Here is a 25,969-nt window from a genome sequence, read left to right as displayed (position 1 = left end):
GAAGATGAGAGGGAGTGAAAGAGAAAAAGGAGGGAAGGAAGGAAGGAAGGATTTGTAGTCAAACTGTTACATGTCAGGCCCTAAAATAAATTCTTTCCTTAATTCCATGAATTCACTTATTACACAATATTAACAAATTACTTAAAGAATGAATCAAAACCATATAAGATATTATTTATCATGTAATGGAAAAAATAATACGATGAAGCAAATTAAATCTAATAGTGTTAAAATATTCAAAGCCTTTCTAATGATAAAAACTTTAAATATAAAATATTCTACTTCAAAAATGCTTTCAGAGATGTTATCAATGGTGAGAGGATGTATATATCATATATAGTTTTCTGTTTATGAATTTAAATATATTATAGCAATGGAACAGTTTAATATTAAATTTAAAAAATGCATATCAATTGAAGATATAAATTAACCTCAAATTTGGGTTGTAAATAATTTTATATTTAGCTTTCAGTTTTCTTTATGTTTTTATATAATTTTAGGAAAATAATTATCATACATAAATGTACAGATCTGAGTCTTTATCTAATATGTCTCAATCTCAAGAGTTCTAAAACCCCTCAATTTCCTTCTTTCCTTTCTTCTTTTCTCCCTTCTTTCCTATTTCTTTATTGGTAATTTGGGGTATAAAAGTTAATTGTTGGCAATATTTTATCAGAACTTATAATGTGAATGAAGGATGAAAGATATATACATATATACACACACACATATAGTGATGATCCAACTTGGAATAAATATTTCCATATTTCTATGAAAAATTGTGAATGAAGTTAACGATAGTATGTTATTCCTTAACATTTTTCATAATATACAGTATATGTACTTACAACTTTATACTGTGAACTTAATTGTTTAATATCTACCTTCATGCATGGAAGAGTTTTTATGTTATTATAAAGCATACTTTAATAATGTGATAAAGGAGAATTACATGGTGTTAAGAAATTATGTTAATGTAATGGGCTTTATGAATTCACAAATTAGCTGAGCACTGAGAGTGATTGGAATTAGATAGGCAAATCTCTTGAGGGGAGTAGGGCATTGATGTGTAAAAGATTATTTCTGAGAGTGAGAATAGCATGTGTATGGCCCTGTAGCATGAGGGAACATAGTAAGTACGAGGATTGTAAGACGTATATCTATGGTAATGATCATGAAGGTGAACAAGGAGTGATTTGAGGCAACTAACAAGGGTAAGGCCAAATATATAACAGTCAGCATATTACAGCAGGCTGTCCGGCGAGCCGGCCCTCCGCCCGCGCCGCGGGGTGGGCTAGCGCCCCGCGGGGTTCTCGGGCTCCCAGCCCACTGCCCCGCCTCCCCGCCACCCGCTAGGCGTCGTCCGGGGACGCCCCTCGCCGAGAGAGACCCTCAATCACAAGTCACCCCGCCCTCCCCACCCTCCTCGCCGTGCCACGCAACCCCGCCCCCGAACCGCCCTCCCGATCTCCCTGCAGTACCCCTCGCCCCTCGCCGTGAAGAAGTGACTCCAGCAGCCGTGGCGGCTCTTTGGGCCCAAGGGGCGGGCGCGGCAGCCATTAGCGGAGACCGCTGATTCCGGCTGTCAATCCCGCGGCCCGGCCTCGCCCCACCGGCGGAGCGTGGCAGGACGCAGGGCCGCGGGGGCTGTCGGGACGGCTCCAAGATGGCCGCGCGCTTGGGGTCCGCACCTGCTGGCGGCCTCGAGCCCCGTTAACTGCCACCGCTGCTGACCGGAGCCGCCAGTCGTCCTGGCGACTCCGGGGGCTGTACCCGCGGGGCGGGAGGCCGCCATGGCGACCCTGGAAAAGCTGGCGAAGGCCTTCGAGTCCCTCAAGTCCTTCCAGCGGCCGCCGCCTCAGCCACCTCAGCCGGTACCGCCGCCGCCTCAGCCCCGTCAGCCAGCACCGCAGCCGCCGTCGCCTCAGCCGGCACCGCCGCCGCCGCCGCTTCAGCCCCCTCAGCCGGTACCGCCGCCGCCTCAGCCCCCTCAGCCGGCACCGCAGCCGCCGTCGCCTCAGCCGGCACCGCAGCCGCCGCCGCTTCAGCCCCCTCAGCCGGTACCGCCGCGGCCTCAGCCTCCTCATCCGGCACCGCAGCCGCCGCCTCACCCGGTACCTCCGCCGCCTCAGCCCCCTCAGCCGGCACCGCAGCCGCCGCCGCTTCAGCCCCCTCAGCCGGTACCGCCGCCGCTTCAGCCTCCTCAGCCGGCACCGCAGCCGCCGCCGCCTCACCCGGTGCCGCCGCCGCCTCAGCCCCCTCAGCCGGCACCGCAGCCGCCGCCGCCTCAGCCCCCTCAGCCAGCACCGCAGCCTCAACCGCCGCCGCCGCCTCAGCCCCCTCAGCCGGCACCGCAGCCGCCGCCGCCTCAGCCCCCTCAGCCAGCACCTCAGCCGCTGTCGCCTCAGCCGGCACCGCAGCCGCTTCAGCCCCTCAGCCGGTACCGCCGCCGCTTCAGCCCCCTCAGCCAGCACCGCAGCCGCCGCCGCCTCAGCCGGTACCGCCGCCGCCACAGCCCCCTCAGCCGGCACCGCAGCTGCCGCCGCCTCAGCCCCCTCAGCCGGCACCGCAGGCTCAACCGCCACCGCCGCCCGTCCACCGTGGGTCAGGAGCCGCTGCACAGACGGTGAGTCCCTGCGGGCCCCTCCCCAGCCCTGCGCGGGTCTCCGTCCCTCCCTCGGCCTCCCCCGAAGGCCCCGAGGCGGTCCGGGCCCCAGGCCTCTGCTTTCCCGGCTGCGAAACTCGGGAAGGAACGGGGCTGTGTTGTGATCCGAGGCAGCGCGTCCCGTTCGGCTTCCTCTGGGCCACTCCCCACCCGTCTCCTTCTCCGGGCCAGGTGTAACATTTTGTCTTCCCTTTTCAACTGAGGGTTTAAAACAGTGTTTCAGATAACTGTCAAAACGCTATGCATCCAAAACCCTAGGTTAACTTAAGGGAAGGAGTAGGAGAGAAGAGGGGAAGGAGCGAAGTTCACTGGTCACTTCTGTGGGGGTGGGTTAGATGGTCACAGTGGTGAACGCTTAACTGCTACATGGCCCCGTGCGCTTACCAGCATAGTCGTTACTGTTACTAACCCCGGACAGCACTGGTGTTAAGGAGGCATGACCACGGACCGTGTGCTCATTGAGCTTAATTTTACACAAACTAAGATTTCCACAGAATCAAGACAGGCAGTAAACGCCAGCTGCAGAGGACAGCTTGTGCAGGGTTGGGGAACAGCATGGCATGATCAGAACTTTAGTTTGACTGGCTTGAAATGTAGAGGGAAAGGGAAACTTCACACTGATGAATCAGAGAGGAGATAGCTGTTTTTATTAAACTAAAATGGTTAAATGAGCCTTGTTGGTTAATGATTTGCCTTAGCAATGTGAATTTGGATTCTGCAAGTATTTTATAAGTTCTGTAAGAAGCTTGTTTTAAAATTTCAAAACTCTTAAGATACTAGAAATTCAGTTTTATTTTATAAGAATTTTTTAAAAAGTGTTTATTTAACTCAATTAGAACTGAGTTCCTTTAACATAGACTTTATTATCTCATGTATTAATACCCTCTAGAGGTACACAATGAAAAATGTGATTTATAAACAGACACATACAGACACAAGGAAAACAGAGTATGTAGCTTCAGTAACAGTTTAAGAGAAAAGTCAGAAACAAATTTTCCCTGGTCAAAATATCAAAAAAAGCACCTGGGGCTTATAACCTTTAATTGATTTGAGCTCTAAATGGACAAATACACAATTTTTTTTTTAAATTGCTAAGAACAAGATTCTTTTTCACGTTGAATAATGATTTTGAAGTTTAAATAAATACCAACAATAGAGCTATGAGGGAGGAAAAGTATAAAATACTGATTTTTTTTTTTAATCTCACCGTAAGGTGCATTCTTAAATACATAGGAGAGAACTGTCATGATTTGCGCAACTCGCTTGCAAATAGTTCAACAGTATTAACAATGATTGAATTTAGATGGTGGGCATATGGGAATTTATCATCCTATTAAACAGTTTTCTGTACTTCTGAGACTTAGAATAAAACATTGGAAGGAACCTGTTAGACATAATGCTCTATGTGAAGTAATTTGTTCCCTTTGTGAAATTCTAGGAAGGTTAAAATGCATGTTCATAACATCAAGAAAATCACAAGCATTTACGATGTAATCAGAACTACCTGAGGATCTGTGAAACTTGGTGAGTTGGTGGATTTTTAAAAATGTCTTAAAACATTTTGTTTTTACAAAGATTACAGGAGTAAGAGAAGATAAATTTTAATCAACTCTTAATATTTTTTTTCCTGGTTGATGTGATATAATTAAATGTGGGGATAAAAGGTAAATTCTAAAAGGAGACACTACCTTGATGGTTTTCTATGGAGGAAACTCAAGCAGGAGGAAGTTTAATTTAAAAACATGAATTACTGCTCTTTATAATACATTCTAAGTTGTCATTCTTTTGAATGCCTTCCTTTCCAAACAGGTGTGTTATTCTGGGAGATCATCAGGACTTCTGGGTATTTGGAGGTACTGACCTAACCAGTAGAACTGCTGATTTATAAGAAGTTGTCCAGAATTTTGGAAAACTGATTAGTAGAGGTAAATAATGTTTCCTTGGCAAGTGATGACAGAAAGTGACTTGAGTGAATTTTCCTTTGTTTTTAGGCAGATGTACCTAACCATGTATGTTAACAATGATTACAGGCTGGAGACCGAGAACTACCATTTTTGCCAGCTGGGATGCAGAAAAGTCTGGACTTCTGGGTTCCACAAATGGGCTGAGGTAACTAAGACAGAAAACGTATCTTCTTGGTCAACATGTATCTCAGGGTAATCACAGATGTGTTCCATCACCTGATATTGTTTTAATTTGGATAAATACTCAAGAAAATTTAAGAAATAGAGTTTGCTTTTGCTTTTACATCAGTTTGGTAAAACAGAACAACCTCTTAATTACTAAGTACAAACCAAGTTTTTCATTATTTTTAAAATATTTTAGTTTCTATTTGTATTTGTTTTGTGATAAGTAAGTAAAATCTGTAAGCTCAGAAAATAGTCAAACCTAGGAAGCTGCTTCTGACAAGTGAATTAGCTTATTGAAAATCTGATATAGATCCTTGGCATTAATTTTCAAGTTTTTACAGTTTCCTTGGATTTCTTCTATCTAGGAAAACAACATGCTCTTGTAAGATAACTATACTCTGATTATAGTCTCTCCTTTATGGATTCCGTACTAAATTGTAACCATAGGTATATTTTACCATTTACAAAAGTGCCTGATTGGGAAGTATAATACAATGATTTTGTAAATTGAATTACTCTAAAATTTCAAGGATTTATTTTTAATTCAATTATGATTAATTTTCATTTGTCACTGGCTCTTAATGCTTTATTTTAAAGTGTCTTTCATAGGCCCCCTTCTTTCGTCTTCTTCCCTTAGGCTCTCTGTCCAGTAACTCTAAGTTCTTACATGTTCATGGTAGGCTTGTGTGTTTTTTTTAAAGGCAGGTGCACCAAAAAGCACTTTCCTGTGACTATCCTCTGTTTTGTTCATCATTTATGAGTCCAAATTTTATAGAATTGATTTGAAGAATGTCATATCTTTCTTATCATTGTATCTGGTTTTTAAAATGCTTTCCTTCTGACTCATTTCTGCATACTTTAAAATAATAATATGAATCAAATAAGTATGGGAATAAAATCACAGTTACTTGTATCACATTTGATTCCATGTATATTGCAAAGTCTTATTATTATGTTGGTGTTATGAACATGCATTTCATAATACACTTATTTAGATGAATCAGATCTTATTCATTAAGGTCATTTACTTTTAGAAATATGTAATTTCTTGTGAATACATGTATATAGAAATACATGTGTCTTTCTATAATTTAAGCAGCTTAGAATACAGATAAAATAAATCCAAGATACAAGATAATATGCCTTACATTAATTTAAATTCATGTGAGTTAAAAGACAATTTGAATATTGTTTCCCATTTTCTACTAGCTTCTTGATCATATTCAGCAGCACATTTACCTTTACATATATTTAAGGAATCTTTTTTATTTCTACTGTAGCTCTGTCATAATGGAAATTCTGCAGCAGAATCAGCTGTCATCTATCCCGTGTGGCCAAGTGCAGAGGTGAGAATTCTCATTTGTGGGATGACCACTCACAGCTTTAAATGTTTTTACTGTAAGTGCTCTTATAAGGTAGCAAGCTAGAGAGAGAGAGAGAAACAGAGAGAAGAAAAGAGTTCTCTCTGCATATTCCCATGTGTGTGATGGCATTAGTCTTCTTCTGCTGTATTTTTCTAGAATGTGTGTGCGTGTGAGCATGTATGTGTGAGAGAGAAATGTCTTGTCTTTGTCCTAATACCCACTCTTCTCTCCCTCTAGTTTTTTCTCTATCCTCCCCTCCTTTCTTTTTCTTTTTCATCAATATCTTCTCTTTCAAAAAATTCTTGATAAATCAAGTTTCCAACTTCCTCACTTTTAATATGGTAAAGTTACTTGGATCCCCAACGTCAAGGGATCTCATACTTTAATGTCTGTAAGGATTGCCAGGGACACCTTTTAAAAGTACAGATTTCCAGGCCTTACTTTGAGCAGTTCTCTTCCAGTAGATCCAGGGTGAGGCTGAGCATCTCCGAGCCTTCCCCCTTCATATTATGGTGCAGGGGATCAGGGGCAGTTTTCCTCTGGGTCTCCGTGCTGTTGCTATGAAAAGTGGCTACAGCATCACTAATATTTTTCTTTCTTGTTTTAATTGCATTAATATTATCAAGCAGTTAATAGCATTTTCTTAAAATTATGGTCAAAGGCATAGGCATTTGATTTATAATGGTATCTGCAAACCACTCTTTTACTGAATTAATTTGTTTTGCTTGTATTTCCACAATTGTAAATGCCGTGAGTTAAGTGACTGCTTTGCTTCAACTACAGGAGAATGTGAAAACACTCCAGGAGAGAGAGGTTGCATATATCAATGCAGACTCATACACAGAAGGTAAATTTTATTTCAGATTGTCATTAAATAGTATACCAGTATTTAAGTCTGTCAACTCCAACTCATAAACTAGGATTATCCTCTTTCTATGAGATGCCTCAATAATACCTCCATTTCTCCATTTTACCAGAGAGAACATTATTATGATTCAAATGAATCAATATGATTCATAACTAAGCTATTGATCCTAATTTCTTTAGTATATTTACCATTGGCCTATCTTGGATTACTACTTAAAACTTTAGTACTTTTGACATTCTTCCTGTGGAGCTATTTTTAAAAGTTGGGCTAAAGTATTTCATACAGAAATAGTTCCTGTATGTATTGGACCAACTCTGAAATAAGCACCCACTACAGACTTCCTTTTGACCCTGACATGTGGCATGTGCATCTGTAGGCTTTCATCGTGTTATGGTCATTTCTAGGTAAGTGTCACAGGACACATGTTAGTTACTGACATGCTCTAGTCTAACGTCTTGATATTGAATTGAATGAATGAATAAAAACGTGAACATTATGGCCTTACCACTTCCTTTGCCAAAAACCCCTAGGTACTGCTGCCATAATTAGCAATGGCCCTTACTGTTACTGCAGGAGCTGCGGCCTTAGCAGCAGAGTCTGCCTCTGCAGTCTCCTATCCTGAGTGTGTGCTGCAGCCTCTCTGGCTCCTGAAGAGTTATTTCCACCTTGTGTTTTAGTTTTAGCCAGACTGTCTGTCTGTCTATTTATCTACCTACCTATCTATCTATTCTAAAATTTTATTTATTTGTTTTTACTGAAGTACATTTGATTTGTAATATTAGTTTCAGGTGTACAGCGAAGTTACACAGTTATATACATATACATATACATATACATATACATATACATATACATTGTTTTTAGATTCTTTTCCATTATAAGTTATTATAAGATACTGAATATAATTCCCTGTGCTATACAGTAGGTCCTTGTTGTTTATCTGTTTCATATATAATAGTGTATATCTGTTAGTCCTGAACTCCTAACATCTCTCTTCCCTTCCCCCTTTCCCCTTGGGTAACCATAGTTTCTTTTCTATGTCGTGAATGTATTTCTGGTTTGTAAATAAGTTCATTTGTATCATTTTTTTGTTTGTTTACATTCCACATATAAGTGATACAATTTGATATTTGCCTTTCTCTGTCTGACATACTTCACTGAATATGATAATCTGTAGGGTCCACCCTATTTTTAATTCTCCAGGAATGATGCCTTCAATTTGAAATCTGTTATATCTTGTTTATAATTAGAAAATAAAGTTAGAATTAAATACAGGTTTGAGGTCCATTTGGAGGTATTAAAATACTCTCTATTTTATTTTGCAGGCAATTATACTCTCAGAGTTGACTGTACACCCCTTCTTTTCCAGTTGGTATATAAACTGACAAAAGAGGTATGTAAGTTGATCTGTCATAATGTTTTTTGATGAGTGGATAAATCAATAACTTTTGTTTTCTAAATTACTAATATTTAAACTGGTGACAGACATAGCTGATTTGTATAAATAACAAATCAGAATGAGCTTTAATACACTACTTATGTGACATAACTATGAGAACAGTAGTGCTAGTCTCTGTTCTAATAATAGTTCCTAATAATTGTATACATTTGTTAAAATGTGCAGGGTCTATTGTTTCATGGGGCAGAGTCTCTTTGATATAACAGAAAGAATACTGAGCTGGGATGGGGAAGCCTTGGCTGTGAAGATTGCCTTGGCTATTCATTCATTCATTCATTCATTCATTCATTCATTCATTCAGCAAGTATTTATTGTGTGGTTACTATGTATCAGGTCCTATGAAATGAATTCTAGCAGCTACAGTGATAAAAGCACAAGGTTTCTGAATCCAAATACTTTATAATCTAGAGAGGCCACAGACCTGTAAATGAGGACTCATACTTCACTTGAATATTGGATACTATATACAGTGGAGGACAGTTGTGGAAGAGAGAAGTTAAAACCCTGGGGTAGCTGGTGAGGTTGGAAAGCACTAGAAGGTGTTCACAGAAGGATTAGTGGTTAGGCTGTAAAATGGAAGGATGTGAAAGTGGGGAGAAGGTTTCTCCTCAGAGGACACAGGACCTAATAAAGACATGGATGTGTGAAAGAACTTTTCCCGACCTCTGGGTAATGCAATATAACCTAAATGTAAGGTGTTGGTGAAAAAGCTGGCAAGAAATGGGGCCTGACACATAGGCCTAAGTGCTCATAAATCTGGTGATGGAGAAATTAAAGAATCTTTAACAAGGTTGTATATTATCATTTTTATTCATTAGAAAAATTACTCTGTATCAGTGCATTGAATAGGTTAAGCTGTAGTAAGTCTAAAAGCAAAATGGAAATAATTCCACATAATTATTTAGCGCACAGGAATTTATAAATACTAGTTATTGATGTAAAAAGTACTCTGAAAATGCTAATGCACTCTGAATCTCTAAAAATTATGTGATCTGCTCATTGAGTATATGTGTGCTTCATTTAAATAAGCCCCCATGATAGAATTTAACTGTAAAAATATTTCTTTCAAGTAGGTATCACTTAGATGACAGTGGGAAGTAGATGTCACATCTCTGTGGTCCTGTTTCCCAATCGCCCTTCATCTTGCCCTGTCCTTTTCACTGTTAGTGTCTTTAACATCTCATCCTCCCAAGTGAGCATCCTCCCATGCCCATCACAACTCCCACCATACTGGGAAGCTTAGGTCCTTGATCCTTTTATTGAAATGTCCCATAAAAACATCTTATCTAAAAGCATGCTGTAATGAAAGCCCTTGTTGGGGAATCCTTCTCAGGAGATACATTTACACTCTGTCCTACAGAGGAGGCTCCTGCCTTTATAGGAGGGGTAGTAAGAATTTTAGGGCCAAGAAGGAGAAGCTTAGGTCTATCCCCTTTGTACATTTATTTAATAAGTATTAAAAGTGTAAATGGTTACCATAGTGACAGGATAACTCAAACATAGATTCTGCTATTAGTGTGTTACCTGTGTAGCCAGGAGAGACTATGATCAGGAATTTTCAAATCCAAGATAGAGATTAAAATCACCAAAGTGAATACAGATAAAAGTGTGGGAAGCAAAAAATAAATATCTTAGTTTATTATTTTACATGTTGGAATTAAACAGCCTGCTTAATGGGAAATTGCAAGTTTTTTTCCCATTTTAAAGCCTCTTTTATGTTAATTTGAATTTAATTTTCATGCCACTTTATATACAATATATTTGTCTTTCAGAGTTTTTGTTTTAGGTAGTTTTTTAACAGTTTAACTGGAAAATTAAAATGTATCTTTAGAAGTTACATTATCAGGATGAACTAATTAATTGTCCAGAAGAGAAGAGTGAGATTTTATAATCTTGTTTGATTTGTTAGTGGAAGAATCAGACATCATTCATCTGGAGAAATGCTATTGGTTGCTGAGGGCTCAATCCTGAACTGGATGACTTGATTTAGAGACATTTGGCCCATTGGCTTCACCACCAATTTGTCCATCTCTGAGTGAAGGTGGGAATCCTATTTTCTACAAATATTCTTTGCTAAACACATGAGCCTTGTTCCACCTTTGGAGCCTTGTGTAAGTTGGTTTACCTTTCTGCACCTGAATATTCTCATATATAAAATTGGTTTGACCAAGAAAATCATTATGAAACTGTGTTCCAGTGCGGTGCCTCAGCATCTGGTGCAAGGTCAGGGTGGTGGACACTGAATAGGCAAAGCTCTAGCTTCCACACGTGACCTCACCTCTTCCTCAGCTGAGTAGTGTCTATTGTATTTCTTTTATATAGAAGAAGGTTCCACTGCTGTATCCTTCCCCCACCCTTAAAAAATTAAGAAACCACTGGACTAGACCATCTTTAAGGTCCCCACTTAGCTCTAAAATTTTCACTACTATATATATATATATTAAATGAGGTTTACAAGGAGTAGTTGTGGCTGATAATCACAAAAACTGTATTTGAAATCTGAAAGCTTGGGTTCTGCTTCTGATTCAGACCTTTTTAAAAAAAATTTCTTACTTTTAGCAAGTCATTTAACTACTTCTTAGCTTCAGTTTTCTGCTCTTTGAGGGCACAGAATTAGATTCTTGAAATAGTTTGTATTCTTCAGGTTTCTAGTGTGTTTTATTAATATTTGTTAGGGGAGCTAGAACAGACAGGGCTTCCACTTCAGCAGTGCAGTTATGTTTTTACCTTTTTAGAATTAGAGATTGAGAAATCATTTCATTTGAAAACAAAATGATTCCATTTATTTTTTATGAAAAGTTTAAAAACCACAAGATTAGATTATAAATTGCCCTTTATTTCTGAAATTTAATATATTTATTTATACAGATTAAGTGGTACAATGAAGACGGCAGTACAGAATTTCTTTCCCTTATAATATAGTGTGTTAGTTTTCTTTGCTTCATGAAGGAGTTGTATGAAGCTTGTTAATAACAACACAGTATATCTTTGATAGAGTTCAACTTTTCTTCTTCTTTTTTCTTTTTTCTTCTTAGTCTTTCCAAATTAGGATAATTGTGGTCTCTGACTTTTTTCCAGTTAAATTTTTAAAATATATTTTAATTTTTTACATTGTACAATCACTTTTGACTTTTGGAATTAATATAAGATAGAGACAGGTAGGCAGACAAAACCAAACACTAAATGATAGTATTTTCTTCTAGGAAGTTAAATTTTGGTTATAATTATTCCAGGGGGGAAAAAAAAAACTTCCTAAGACAGTGGAAACTACTGATAACTTTTAAAAACTAAGTCAGTTTATGCGAGTCATGCCTCCTTTCATAAGCATGTCATTATTAACAGGAAGTTTGTTGGCTGTGATTTATTCTGTGTTCCTATTTTACAGGTTTATTTAAGCTTTTGGTGAAAATCATGACAGCCACATAGATTTTAAGGAGATATCCTGTGGGTTATCAGCTTGTTGCAGAGGACCTCTGGCTGAAAGACAGAAATGTAAGTGTGTTAAACATCACAAAATTTGGAAGCTATACAGAGAAAAAAATTAGCATCCATTCATGTAAAAAATCATCTGATTAAGGCTTGAATTTTCATCCCTTTGGCAAATAGCAATCTCTTGCTGAGGTTTTACTGAGGTCAGTGTAAGGGTTCAATCATCTATTTTTTACTGTGGAGTAATTTAAGATCTTTGTTATTAATAATGGTTGATTTTCCAGATGAATGTACAATTCATGATAAATGAACTACATCATTCATGATGTGTTTGAAAATGTTAAGCATATAGAAAATATTTTCTGGTAGTCTATATAGAAAATTTGTCTTGCTTAACTTGAATTCCAACTTATTTTCTAGCACTGTGTATATTGATATTAGCAAAATTAAATTTATGATAAAACAATTTTATTAAATACTAAATTTATCTTTTAAACCTAGCTAAAATATTATAGCGTAATTTATAAGCATATTACATTAATAAATCTTAACCATATTTGGTTAGGAAAATGCAGCAGTTTACATTTAATTGGAACCTAATTCTTATATATTCACTAGGGTCATTATCTCTGCATATTTCTAAAATACAGCTTCACAAATACTGCGTATTTTGGGTATGATACTTATTAGTTCAATATTCTTTAGTAATGTACTGTGATGTACTCAGTTAATTTAATAGCATAATTAATACATAATTATTACACACACGGGTGTGTGAAGTAGATAATTATTTAATCTTAAAAATTCAGATTTCTTTTATCTTCCCTGATAGTATACCATTACTCTAACCTGGCTTTGTGATAGATTATTTGTTCACATTAAAGTTCTGGTATTAAAGAGGCTGAAGTCTTTGTTTCTCAATTGAGGTTAATTATTGTCTTAAATTTTTTTTTAATTTATTTTTTGCCAGTGGACTAGTGGAAGTTAACCAACTAGACTAACTAGCAATTTTGCTGATATTGATGTTAATTAGCAAAGTGCTGATATTTCCGATTTTTAGCTTGTTGTATATAAACTTCATTGAAGATTTGAGATTGTTCTTAGGCAAAAATATTGGGTGCACATTAATTACACTGGAGAGGCAAAATCTTTATACAGCCATCTCTCATTATCTGCTGAGGATTGGTTCTGAGACCCCCTCAGATACCAAATCCATGGATGCTCAAGTCCTTATGTAAAATGGCATAGTATTTGCATATAACCTATGCACATCCTCCTGTATACTTTCAATCATCTCTAGGTTACTTGTAATACCTAATACAATGTAATTATTTGTAAATACAATGTAAATGATATGTAAATAGTTGTCAGTGAATAGCAAATTCAAGTTTTGCTTTTGAGAACTTTCTGGGAAAATTTATATATATATATTTATATAATTTTTGACCTATTGTTTATACCTGTGAATGCAGAACCAATGGATACAGGGGGCTGACTGTACCAGCTTTTTGTTGATTCTTAATGTAGATGGAATATTTTCAACATTGTAAGAATCAATTCTGAAGTGATCAGTTTTAAATATTAGAAATTAATTTAAAAGCTTGAATTACCTTCTCAAAATCTGTGAGATATTGTATAGTAACTTGGCCCTTCTTTTTCAGTTTGCAAGAAATTTAACTTTAGATTTAGGTGAAGGATAGAGTTCTCTAAGCTGGCTAATGATATAAGGAGAGAGACTTGTGAAGTGTACAGGAATTCCTACAAGTTCAAAGGACTTTAATGACACAATCTCCTCCAAATAAGAACTTAATCCAGAATGTAATTGTTTGAGGAACTAAGTAATTTTACTAGGGCAGCTTGTAATAAAATGTATTATACTTCAGAATATGAAAGTAATTTCCCTCCATAAGAGTTTTTTTTTTTTAGTTTGCTTCAAGGTATTTGATGTTCACGGTGATGGAGTTGTCTCTAGGGTTGAACTGAGAGACACGTGGTTGCACATTTAGAGGTCTGGAAGGACAACTGCACCGATGATACCCTGGTAAAGTCTGATTGTATACATCTTCTTGAATGTAAACTTCCAACAGGAACATAGAGTGAAGAATTTTTTAAAACAGGTTGAGAAAAAGATTTCTTACTACTTCTAGGTTCTATATTATGCTACTCAAAATATTCATAGCCAAAGATGCAAAATTGGGAAGAGAATTTGCCTTAGAAAATTTAATAAGCTGAATGTATTATATTAAAAAAATGAAACCACTGGAAAATTGTCATAAATTTTTAAGGCAAACAAGCAATCTATTTCTGTAATTAAAAAAAGAAAAAAAAAGTTGACCGAAAATACTTTATACTTCAGCTACTGGCTAATAAAAATGATACCTTCTCTATCCTAACTACTGATTTGGGTTTCTGGTTTTAAAGGAATTACATGTGGATGTATCCAACATTGTAGAAGACACATAGAATGCACATGACACCACAAAGGTGAGTCTAGCAGAGACTAATTTATTCTTTTCTAAAAATACATTATATTCTGAATTGCTATACATACCTTACGTATACATACTTGAATCTCTTCTACATCATCCCTGCTAAATGCTTATTTGGACCTGTGGTTACAATACCTCCAAGTTGTCCCTAAGGAAAGCCCATTCCACCTTTAAAGAACTCCATTAAGTGTTATTTACATAAAAACATTATATTTTATAAGCTAGGCATTTTATAAAAATTAAGTAGAGACAGCCCTTGACATCTGTAGTTTATAATCTTTACTTCTCCCATTTTAATACATTATGGTAAGACAAAGCTTATATTGAGCAAAAGAAGCCACAGAATAAAAGAACACATTGTACAATTCAATTTATATGAAGTTCTAGAACAGAGACAACTCATGTTAATAATTGTTACAATAGTGATTTTGGAGATGGGTCATTTAACTGGGAAGGACCATAGGATATCTGGGATGATGGAAATTATTTTTTATCTCAATCTGGTTGGTGTATATAGTTTTAAAATTTTTTTTTTTAATAATATTGGTGAGGGTCTGTTCTAAGTTTTTTTATAGCAGCCAGAATAAGTGTATAATAGCAGAAACAAGCATGTACTTTACAAAGAATAAAGCCTTGAATTTTTTTTAGTTTCACAATATTTATTAAAGATATTATAATAGGTTTGCCTTAATGTCTATGTATCCCTGTGAAACTGAAGATAATCCATATATGTGAGACACATATGAGTTAATTTGACCCTTTCTATTCAAATGTTGACATGTACCAAGTAGCAGATGGTAGGATGTAGAACATAGTGGTCTTATACAGGCTTAGAAAAATAAGTAACTTTTTTTTTTCAATCACAAATCCAGAAGAAATCATCATAGTCTTATTAACTGACACTCAATAGAAATAAATAATAGAAATGAATTTTTCAGGACTTGATCTTTGTTTGGCAACTCAGATAACCATCTTCATTTACTTTTCTGCCCAAAACTAAGGTAGCCATTTCTATTTGGTATATATGAAAACAGAAACATAGGAAAGTTTCTGTTAGGAAATACCTTATGTAGAGATACAATTTCCATTGCCTTTTTTCTGGGTGTTTGATAAGTATGGAGGTTATCATCACTGTCTATTTTTATGTAAGACCGTGTTTCTTCTTATGGCTGTACTTTTGAACATTAAAAAAAAAGATCATTTAGCTGCTCCATCTCCGTGTAACCATAATAATGAAATGGTAAAAATTTAGAATAGAATTTGGACCTTTCACACAAACCTATTACCCATATTCACTGGTGAGTAGACTGTGACAATATTACCCATTATTTTGTACCATTACATTGGTATTAATATACTTTTATGGAAGTTGCATCATGAAAGCCAATAATTACCATCATAGTGCTTTAAAATCTTTTCTTATAATACATGGTATTATATATTGAATGAATACATGAATATCATTAATAATAAATATTAAATATCATTAAATAATAAATCATTAGATAATAAAAATATAATTAAGTAATAAAAGCTAAGAACATTATAATTCATCTAGTGTTGTTAAGGTGATTGTTCAAAACATGAAGTAAGAAGCATTTGGTTATATTTTTGCCTGCCAAGAAATATTGTCTACTGTATATAAATGTAATTTTTGGTACACTTTGACACCAAAAAAAAAAATACTGCTTTATTCAACTTGTGAAAGTAATGTTAAATTTTATTTTGAGGAAATGTTAATATAGATACTCATTTATTATATATATTTAGTTTTTTTAAATCTCTTAAGAAGTCTAATAATATTGCCAGATGTTTTAAAGAAGATCTTAGAAAATTGTTAGGGTCAAAGGGCATAATCCAGAGTTTGGAAAGATGCTTTCAAAGTTAGTAAATAGTCCTTTTTCTCTAACCAGAACCTTTTGTGGGTTCTGTTAGTAAACTTCACCTTGAACCAGAAGATACTGTGAGTTATTTCCCAGGTCTTACTGGAGGATGAAGATTTTTGGTGATAAAATGCCCACGTTGTGACTGACTACTTCAGAGTTTGGTTACTTTTGAACTTATTCTTGCTGGCCTACTTTCAGATGAACACATACCATCTACGTTAAATCATTAGTTTTCTTTCAGACAAATGACCATTGCAAGTTTAATAAAACAGATTTTATTCAAATAATATAAGAAGATGAAGATTTAAGATATTCTTAAATATTGTTTCTCTTTCAGAATGGCCATCTTAACTCTAGAGGAATATCATATCTGGAGTGTGAAAAATGTTCTTGCCAATGAGTTTTTGAATCTACTTTTCCAGGTATGTTTAAGGTAAATGACAGAGACCGAGGGCAGTGGTACCAGTAGTTCTACATCTTTTCCATTATGTAGTAGTTAGACAACTAGACTACAAAACCATATATTGTCAAAAGAACTGCATTAACCTGTACACCACCTGCAGATGGTAAGTTAGAGCGTGCATGCTTCTCAGAGTCACAAGGTGCATGATAGGAAAGTAGAGTATAGCTGATAATGTTTATCTTAATAACTCATGATAGAGCAGATTGTAGACACATAGAAAAGAATTTAAAATGTAAAAGCCATTATAATTTGCTATTTTTCTTTACCTTTTTTTTTTTTTTAAGACCCTTCCTAACAAGTAAGGCAGTGTGGACAGAGACATAGATCATAAGTCGGCAGCTGTAAATTTTTCACAAAGTATACAATCTTTCCAGTTAGGAGGTTATTTTAGATGCAAATCTGTTTCTTAATTTTCTTTTATTCTTTCTTTCTTTCTTTTTTTTTTCTTTTTTTTTAATTTAATTCTTTAGAAGGTCCAAAAAAGATTGAAGGAGAAAGGAGGAAAAAAAGATGTCAGGGGTGAGCATGAAATCATAAAACTTGCCAGATTGTAACTATTTTCCAGTTAAAGTAGTTCTCTTTGCTCCAATTTAAAGTAACAACTTATAGTTTCCCATTTTTCATAGTTCTTCATAAATATATGTTGATTTAATAGTATTTTGCAGGGTGTGAGTAGGGACAGACTGGAAGTTCAAGATTTGTAAATACTGACAGGTATCTATAGAATAGATAAACAAGTTTATACTGTATAGCACAGGGAAATATATTCAAAATTTTGTAGTAGCTCATGGGGAAAAATATGAAAACAAATATATGTATATTCGTAAAGTACTGAAAAATTGTGCTGTACACCAGAAATTGACACAACATTGTAAACGGACTATAACTCAGTAAAAAAATAAAAAGAAGATAAAACTGTTAGAACATTATAAAAAAATAGTATTTTAGATTTTTCTTATTTTATTTTCCTTTTCTTATAAAAGCACCCCTATGAAGATCAATAAGACTTGATATCTTTATATCTATCATGATTCTCCATTGTAAATACAGAGTAACCTGCCTGTGACACAGCTATGTTAGAATAAATGAAAATTGGACTCTTCCTGACAGCTAATAATTAATGTATATTTAAAGCATATGAAATCTGATAAGTCTATGATACCCATTTAAATCAATCAGTTGCTCCACTGTCAGTTATCAGCCAGGATCTAAGTTGATGTCTTTATAAAATATAAATACATATAAAAATAATATAAACCTACTATAAACAGAAATGACTTGCTTAGTAATATGAAAATTGAGCAGCTATTTTTATCTCATTTAAAATGATGTCCTCAATTACTTTGTTATCATTAATTATATAAACATTTTGACCGCTTAAGTTTGTGTCTGAGTCACCTTGCAGCTCTTACATAGCAAAGCATTTTGAACTTTTATATTGCCTTTCCTATTTTCTCATGTTTATCAGGGACTTGCATAGGCACTATTTTTTCTAGGACTCTATAAACAGATGTATGCCTGAGATTTTCTTTTGTGTCTGTGTTTCTAGCATTATAATACTGACAGATTTTTTTGTTGGTTATCAATCTAATTTTTTTTCTTGGTATATATAGTCCTTTCAGCCCTTTCAAATATATATATATATGTAGTCAGTTTACAATGTGTCAATTTCTGGTGTACAGCACAATGCTTCAGTCATACATGAACATACATATATTAATTTTCATACTCTTTTTCACCATAAGTTACTACAAAACAGTATTGGATATAGTTCCTTGTGCTATACAGTATGAACTTGTTTATAAATTGGGAGTTTGAGATTTGCAGGTACTAAATATTAACATTACATTTTATGATGCTTACTTTATCCCATATTCAGACATGCTTTTAAAACTTAAATTTCACTTAATATATAAGTAATCAGACTTACTCTAAATTGTTTTATTTTCTGTCTGTTTCTAAAATAGAATTAGCTAGTAAATTCAGTGATAAAAGCTTGAATTATACTTTTATTTTATTTGCCAAGATCCCACTCCTGGCTGACCATTTTGGGTATTTAAGTATAAAGTAAGTAAATGTCAGTAGAATTAGGAAACCATTCCTGTGGTAATATTATTTTCAGTCCTTTCAAATAAACTCAGTGCCCAATATTTTGCAGAGGAAGCATTCTAAACATGATCAGGATCTTCTATCTTGTATGTTTGTCAGAAAGCGTCAAATGTTAAACAGTTTGATAAACAGAATAGTGCAGCACACTGACCCCTACCTATATCCATGCTCTAATCCTGAAATCTGTGAATATGTTATTTTACATGGCAAAGGGGATTTTGCAGATGTATCAGGTTAAGGACTCTGAGACAGGGAGATTAGCCTGGATTATCTACATGGGCCTAGTCTAACAACAGGAGTCCTTAAAAATTGAAAATCTTTCCCAGCTGTGGTCAGAAAGATATGACTTTGGAAGAAGGATTAGAAAGCTGTAAAGCTGTTAGCTTTGAAGATAGAGGAAGGGCCATGGGTAAAGAAATGTGGGTGAACTCTAGAAGCTGGAAAAGACAAGGAAATATATTATTCCTTTGACCTACAGAAGGGCATACAGCCCTGCTGACATCTTGATTTTTAGCCAAATGATACCTGTTTCTGACTTGACCTACAGAACCATAAAATAATAAGTTTGTGTTGCTTTAAGCTGCAAAATTTGTGATAAATTGTTACAGCAGTGATAAAAATAAATATAGGGGAGGTAATCCAACTTTATGGATTGGAGGGCTCAGCATTTTAAAGATGTCAGTTCCCCTTCAACTGATTCAAAGATTAATATGTGCACATCAAAATCCCCAACAGTTAATTGTTGTTACTTTTTTTTGTAGAAGTTGACAAGCTGATTCTAAATACATAGAGAAGCGTGAAGGGCCAACAATAGCCAAGATGATATTAAAGAACAATGTTAAAGGACTTATAAAACAATATTAAGTCTATGTGATAACTACCTAAAGTTAGACATATAGAGCAATGGAACAGCATTGAATAAAACCCTGTACCATACATGAACAGTAACTTTAGATAGATTATAAATCTAATATATTTGAAACATAAAGCAAAGCATCTGGGGGAGGGTAAAGCTCAGGTGGAATGTGTGCTTAGCATGCATAAGGTCTTGGGTTCAACTCCCAGTACCTCCATTAAAATAAATAACCTAATCCCCCACCAAAATAAAGCATCTAGAAAATAGTGTAGGAGATACTTTAATGACTTTGAAGTGGCAAAGAGTTCTTAAACCGGACAAAGCATGAAACATAAAAGAAGAGTTGTAAGTTGGACTTCAGTAAAATTAAGAATTATTTTTATCAAGAGATACCATTAAGAAAGTGAAAAGCTAAGCCACACGGTGGGAAAATATATTTGCTATACCTATATCCAACAAAAGACTTGTATCTAGGGCATATAAAGAACAAAAACCAGTGGAGAAAAAGGCAGAACCTCAATATTAAAATATGCAAAATAATTGAACAGGTGCTTCACACACACACAAAAAAATCCACATAAGCTATGAAAAGGGGCTGACCTCTTTAGTAATAATGGAAATACGTACTAAAACCACACTTGGAACACCATTAGACATCCACTAGAATAGTTAGTTGTTAAGTGACATGAGGCATTGGTGAGGGCAACAAGCAATGGGGACTCTTACACATGGCCAGTGGGAATATAAATTCTTACAAATACTTTGGAAATAGGCTTTTTGAATGAAAGTTATATATGTGTGTGTGTGTATATATGTACACACACACACATACACATACACACACACACACCCTATTACCAAGGGTAAGCCATGTGTGTACCCTTCAGAAACTTCTACATCTGAGCACCAAAGGACATCCAGAAAATTCTCATAATCACTATTTGTTATACCCCCAAATAGAAAATGACCCAAACACATGTCAACAATAAATACATAACCATAAGTGGTGGCACATGCATACAAGTTGTATACTTTAAAGCAATAAAAAATATACTAGTTTACAGAAAACACTAGTGGATGAATCTTACATAATGTTGAGTGGAAAGTACGGGACCAAAAATTTCAAAAGCAAAAAAACCAATCCATGGTGGCTGAATTTAGGATGGTGAGTCCATCAAAGGGGTGCCGTAGTAACTGGGAAGAAACCCAAAGTGGAACAGCAATGTCCTGTTTCTTGACTGGATGAAGGTTACATAGATGTGTTTACTTTGTGAAAAATCACTGAGCTGTAAACTTAAGATGTGTTCACATTTAAGCATGTATACTATATTTGCATTTTTTAAAAAAAAGTTTGCTTGCAAAAAAAGATATCCAAAGCCCAAGTATTTATCAGTAGGAGAATGGATAAAACAAATGATAGTATATTCAAACAATGGAATACTACTCAACAATAAAAAAGAACCAACTACTGATACAAGGATGAACCTCAAAAGCCTAATTTATACATTTCATTGTCAGGTAAATTTTAACTCAGAAGGTAAACAAAACTGTAAACAGGCATGTGCCCTGGGGGGAGGGGTGCTGTAGCCTTTGTCTCCTCAGACCTGTGCCATTACTGGCACATCTCGCAAGAAGAGAGGCAGGGCTCAGCCACAGCTACCATCTCCTCCTGTGCATAGTGCGCGGGTGGGGGCGGGGCTGAGGCCTGAATCTGCACGTGGGGGCTCCACAACCTCCTAGGCAGGACTGAGACTTGTTTATAGCCTAAGGCAGGGAGGATCTTTCTACCTGACACCTCAGAGAACTTGTGCTGCCAAGAGAAACAAGGAGCTCAGATTTGGCACAGAGCGTAGGCGGGGCTGTTCCGCGGTCTTCCCCGAGCCCACCTACAGACCGCCTACCCGAGGCAGAGCAGGCAGCTGCACAGAGCAGCGGAGTGACCAGCACCAGGAGAGGGCACAGCACCTGACCACGGTGCTGGGATGGGGTGTGATCTGCCCACCTGCCTCCCCCTGAGCACAGCATCTGACTGTGGCATCAGGAGGGGGAGTGACCTGCCTGCCCACTGGGTAAGAGCTCAGCTCCTGACCTAGTGTTAGGAGGGGGCACAATCTGCTAAGCAACAGCCACTGAGAGCAGCACAGATGAGGGCGCCAACAGAAGGCCTATGAAACAGCAAGCTGAGTTCGCGAAGCAGGGCGAAGACACAAAGACCTCTCGATCAAATCATTAAGGGCACACCATCTCCAGGTTAAGTAGGTAACTGATACTCCTTAAGCCATGGTGCCAGAGAGATATGAGCAATGTGAAGAAGCAGAGAAACCACTCCCAGTTAAAAGATCAAGAGAAATCCCCTGAAAGCATGATCAAGGAAATAGACATTGATGGCCTACTAGATCAAGATTTCAAGAAAAGAGTGATCAAAGTACTGAAGGAACTAAAAGAAATAGGGTTTAGGGATATAAAATATGTCAAAAATGAAATAGAAACTATAGAGAAGAACCAAGTAGAATTAGTAAACTCATTGGCTGAGATGAGAGCTGACCTAAAGGCTGTGCAAAGCAGACTAGAAAATACAGAAGAACAAATATGTGATGTAGAAGACAGGACAACAGGAAGCACCCAATCAGAACAGCTGAGAGAAAATCAAATAAAAAACAATGAAAACAATATATGGGACCTATGGGGTAATATAAAGTGTGCCAATCTATGCATAATAGGAGTTCCAGAAGGGGAAAAAGAACAAAGGGGATTGAAAAGGTATGGGAAGGACTCATGACTGAAAACTTCCCAAACCTAAAGAAGGAATCATATGCAAGCACAGGAGGCTCAGAGGGTCCCAAACAGGAAGAACCCAAACAGACCCACACCAAGGCACATCCTAATCAAGATAGCCAGAGTCAAGGATAAAGAAATGATCCTAAAGGAAGCAAGAGAAAAACAGAGTGAGTTACAAGGGAACCCCCATAAGGTTTTCAGCTGATTTCTCTACACTGTTTACAACAGCTAAGACATGGAAACAGCCTAAAATGTCCATCAACAGATGACTGGATAAAGATGTGGGATATTTATATGATGGGATACTATTCAGCCACAAAAACTGACAACATAACGCCATTTGCAGAGACATGGATGCTCTTGGAGAATGTTATTCTAGGTGGAGCAGAACAGAAAGAGAAAGAGGAATACCATATGAGATCACTCATGTGTGGAATCTTAAATATATGCAAGATCTTGTGGTAACTCACAGCAAAAGAAAAAAGTGACAATGAATATATGTACTTTCATGTATAACTGAAAAATTGTTCTCTACACTGGAATTTGTCATAACATTGTAAAATGTCTATTACTCAATAAAGAATGTTTAAAAATAAGTAAAATAAAATATAACCTTTAAAATACTGTATAATGAGAGGTGTGATGTTCTAGTATCTGTTCTAAGAAGTACGTTAGACACACATAAGAATAGCCAATGGTCAGAAAGATCACATGTTATCAGCTACCACCCCATGCAAATTAATGGCATTTAGTAGATATTCATATATGTGTGTACATATATAAAATGTGTATTAGTATATATGTAAATCAAATAAAATAATTATATTATAATCTAATGTAAAATCATATCAGCAAGCACACTGTGCTGACATAAGTGTCTTGGTGTAAACAGATTACAATTTTTCATTGAGTTTTCATAATGGGATAATATTGTGAACCAAGTGGAAATTGTAAAAAAATGTTATCCAAAAAAAAAAAAAAATCCTGACTACATGAAAAGATGCACAGTTACTATAAGGGCTCTCCCCTTATTTACTATCAGTGTCAGAAAGTCTCTTGGAATAAGTTAGCAGAATTAAAAACTCTAAAAAGACACAAGAATGCACTCTCTGTTAAAGAAACCAAAAGAAAAACAAATGAATGGACAATTAAGATCCTACAGATAAAAATACCAATTTTTATGGGAAATAGCCTTAATATAAAAAATAAGGAGATTATATTCTAATTTCACTTTTTGAATAAAGATATACAAAATTTAGCTGAATACTTTCGTATTTTGCACTTATGAAGAAAAAATGTATTTGCAATGAAAAAGCAGCCATTATCCTGCCTTTTGAGTATTCTAAAGTTTTAGGTTTGAATATATTTCATCTTAAATGGTCTTAAGCACTATGCACTGGTTGGTGTTTTAAAAATACCACTGTGTGTGGAACTTCTAAAAGTGATTCAAAAAAATTTATATTTTTGTAATAATTTAGTAATGGCAAGGATATTATTTTTAACAAGACTACTCACCATGGAATGCTGCAAGATTTTTTCAATGAGTTTATATTCACACATGTTGAAGATTGTCACTATATTATGAGAAAATGTCAACCATGGCAGTATTTTGACTTGAAAACGAGATAAGATGAGAAGCATATTTTAAGTATAAAATAAATGATTGCATGCCTTTAAAGACAAGAATGTAAAAGCATGATAAACTCTGACTTTGACACACTAAAAATATAAAAATTAACATAATGTGATTTTACACACTTCTCTTTAACTCTTTCAGTACTTTCTCAGCCCCTTTCCCATTACACCTGCGTCCCCGCTCCTGACCCGCGCGGTGTACACACCTCCAATCACACGGGGGAAGGGGGACCCGGGCGGTGAGAACCAGGGGCGTGGACACTCACACCCGCATCCCGGCTCCTGACCCTTAGTGTACACACCCCCGATCACACGGGGGAGCGGGGACCCGGGCAGTGAGGACCAGGGGCACGGACACTCCAGCGGCCCGGATGGACGCGGACACTCACCCGCTCCCGGCGGGCAAGGAGAATAGTCGAAGCGGGCCCGCCAGCGCACCCGTCCCCTCCTGCCCAGCCGGCCGGGGCCCCAGCTCGGTCAGGTCCACACACACCCCGGCAGGAAGCGGGCTCAGGCCGTGGGAAACCGGCGTAACTTCACACAGCGGGTGGGGAGCGTCCTCCTCCCGCGGACACGCAGGCAGCGCTGTCCCGGAGCTTCCATGGCGCCGCCCGCTCAGTCCTGAGGAAAACAAGCTCCGCCCCCAGGGAAGACGCTGGCTGCTTACGCGAACTGCGCATGCGCACCGCCACCTAAGACACGCTGGCTTCGCGCGCCCCCTGCAGGTCCTCGAGGGCGGTGCAGGATACTCAGAACTCACTGTAGAACACATGACCCCTCCCAGCCAGGATGCTAAATCACTGGAAATCTCAGTGCCCTGGCCTCTTTGTTGATGGCACTGGCGATGCTCTCATCCAGCCATGCCTGCTCTCTTGCCTGACACATGCCTCAGTCCTTGGAATCCCGCCTGAATCAGATTCTGTTCTGGAGGAAGGACAGGTGCAGAAGAATCTCAAAATTCCAAACTTAGAAGATGATCAGGAACCCAAACTCAACTCTGTCAACTCCCTGGGGTCCCCTGAGGAGTGTGGTTTTCTCAGACCATCTGCCCTGTGTCAGGAGCAGACCAAGCCTCAGGTAGCTTAGAGAGACTATCATGCAGCACATGCTTTGGACGGCTCTCAGTTCTGACCTGCATGATCTTGAGACCCTTTTGTAACTCCTAACACTGTTTTCTCATACCTATAGTGATGGTTATTGATGACTGAGTTAATCGTCTTACAATGCTGAGGTGCTGTTGTTCCTTGGATAACCGAATATTTTGAAGGGATCAACTGTTTATCACTTCCCCCTAATTAAGTATGTTTTTAAAACTAGAAATGTTTCAGGGGGCACTCAGGTCCTCCTCTTGCACCAGTTCCTGGTGTTGGCAGTTTCTGCTCTGAGCTCCAGATCCTGATCCTACCGGTGGTCTATGGTGATGCCAGTGTGTGCATGCTCTTCCTTGTGCACTGGTGTGGAAAGGAGGCAGCCCTTCCCCTACATGAGGCTGCAACATGCTGACACTCAAAGCAGGCACAATGAAGAATCAGCTAGAGTTCCCGGTACCAGCTGTCCCAGGTAGAATCATCACCTTCACCACAGTGTTCCTGTGCTCCTATCAGGCCTTCACTACTCCCAGCAGGCCATGCATGAGCAGTGTGACAGGTGACTGCCTGTCCCAGCACAGCATGGTGGTGATGATCCCACCTTATCTGTTTGTCTTTGGAGTGTCCCCACACCTCTCTGAGCTTCACTTTGCTCTTCTCACAGGCAGGCTTGTACAGGCATGAACCTCACAGGATTATGGTAGGTAGTCATGGTAGCTGCTCTCCCAGTGGCAGGCTCTGCCGAGAGGGC

The 25,969-nt window shown here is 37.5% G+C and overlaps 1 protein-coding gene across 1 annotated transcript; it reads left to right on the top strand.

The window, feature by feature from the left end:
* The first annotated feature begins 1,174 nt into the window (after window positions 1-1,174).
* On the top strand, window positions 1,175-23,126 carry LOC135320673 (serine/arginine repetitive matrix protein 1-like). Its single transcript, XM_064483797.1, has 11 exons — window positions 1,175-1,180; window positions 1,564-2,626; window positions 4,104-4,590; window positions 4,696-4,774; window positions 6,075-6,140; window positions 6,942-7,005; window positions 8,352-8,419; window positions 10,395-10,526; window positions 11,871-12,117; window positions 13,841-14,398; window positions 16,627-23,126. The coding sequence occupies exons 1-3, from the start codon at window positions 1,175-1,177 to the stop codon at window positions 4,157-4,159; spliced, it is 1,125 nt and encodes a 374-aa protein (XP_064339867.1). The 3' UTR covers window positions 4,160-4,590; window positions 4,696-4,774; window positions 6,075-6,140; window positions 6,942-7,005; window positions 8,352-8,419; window positions 10,395-10,526; window positions 11,871-12,117; window positions 13,841-14,398; window positions 16,627-23,126.
* The last annotated feature ends 2,843 nt before the right edge of the window (window positions 23,127-25,969 follow it).

Source organism: Camelus dromedarius, unplaced genomic scaffold (genome assembly GCF_036321535.1).
Source record: "Camelus dromedarius isolate mCamDro1 unplaced genomic scaffold, mCamDro1.pat HAP1_SCAFFOLD_114, whole genome shotgun sequence".
Lineage (NCBI taxonomy): Eukaryota > Metazoa > Chordata > Mammalia > Artiodactyla > Camelidae > Camelus > Camelus dromedarius.
The sequence above is the reverse complement of the archived record's forward strand: the minus strand, read 5'-3'. Positions and strand labels throughout refer to the sequence as shown.

Coding starts and splice junctions, on each gene's coding strand:
- LOC135320673 (XM_064483797.1), top strand. Junction 2,627..4,103: donor CAGGAGCCGCTGCACAGACG/GTGAGTCCCTGC, acceptor GTGAAATTCTAG/GAAGGTTAAAATGCATGTTC.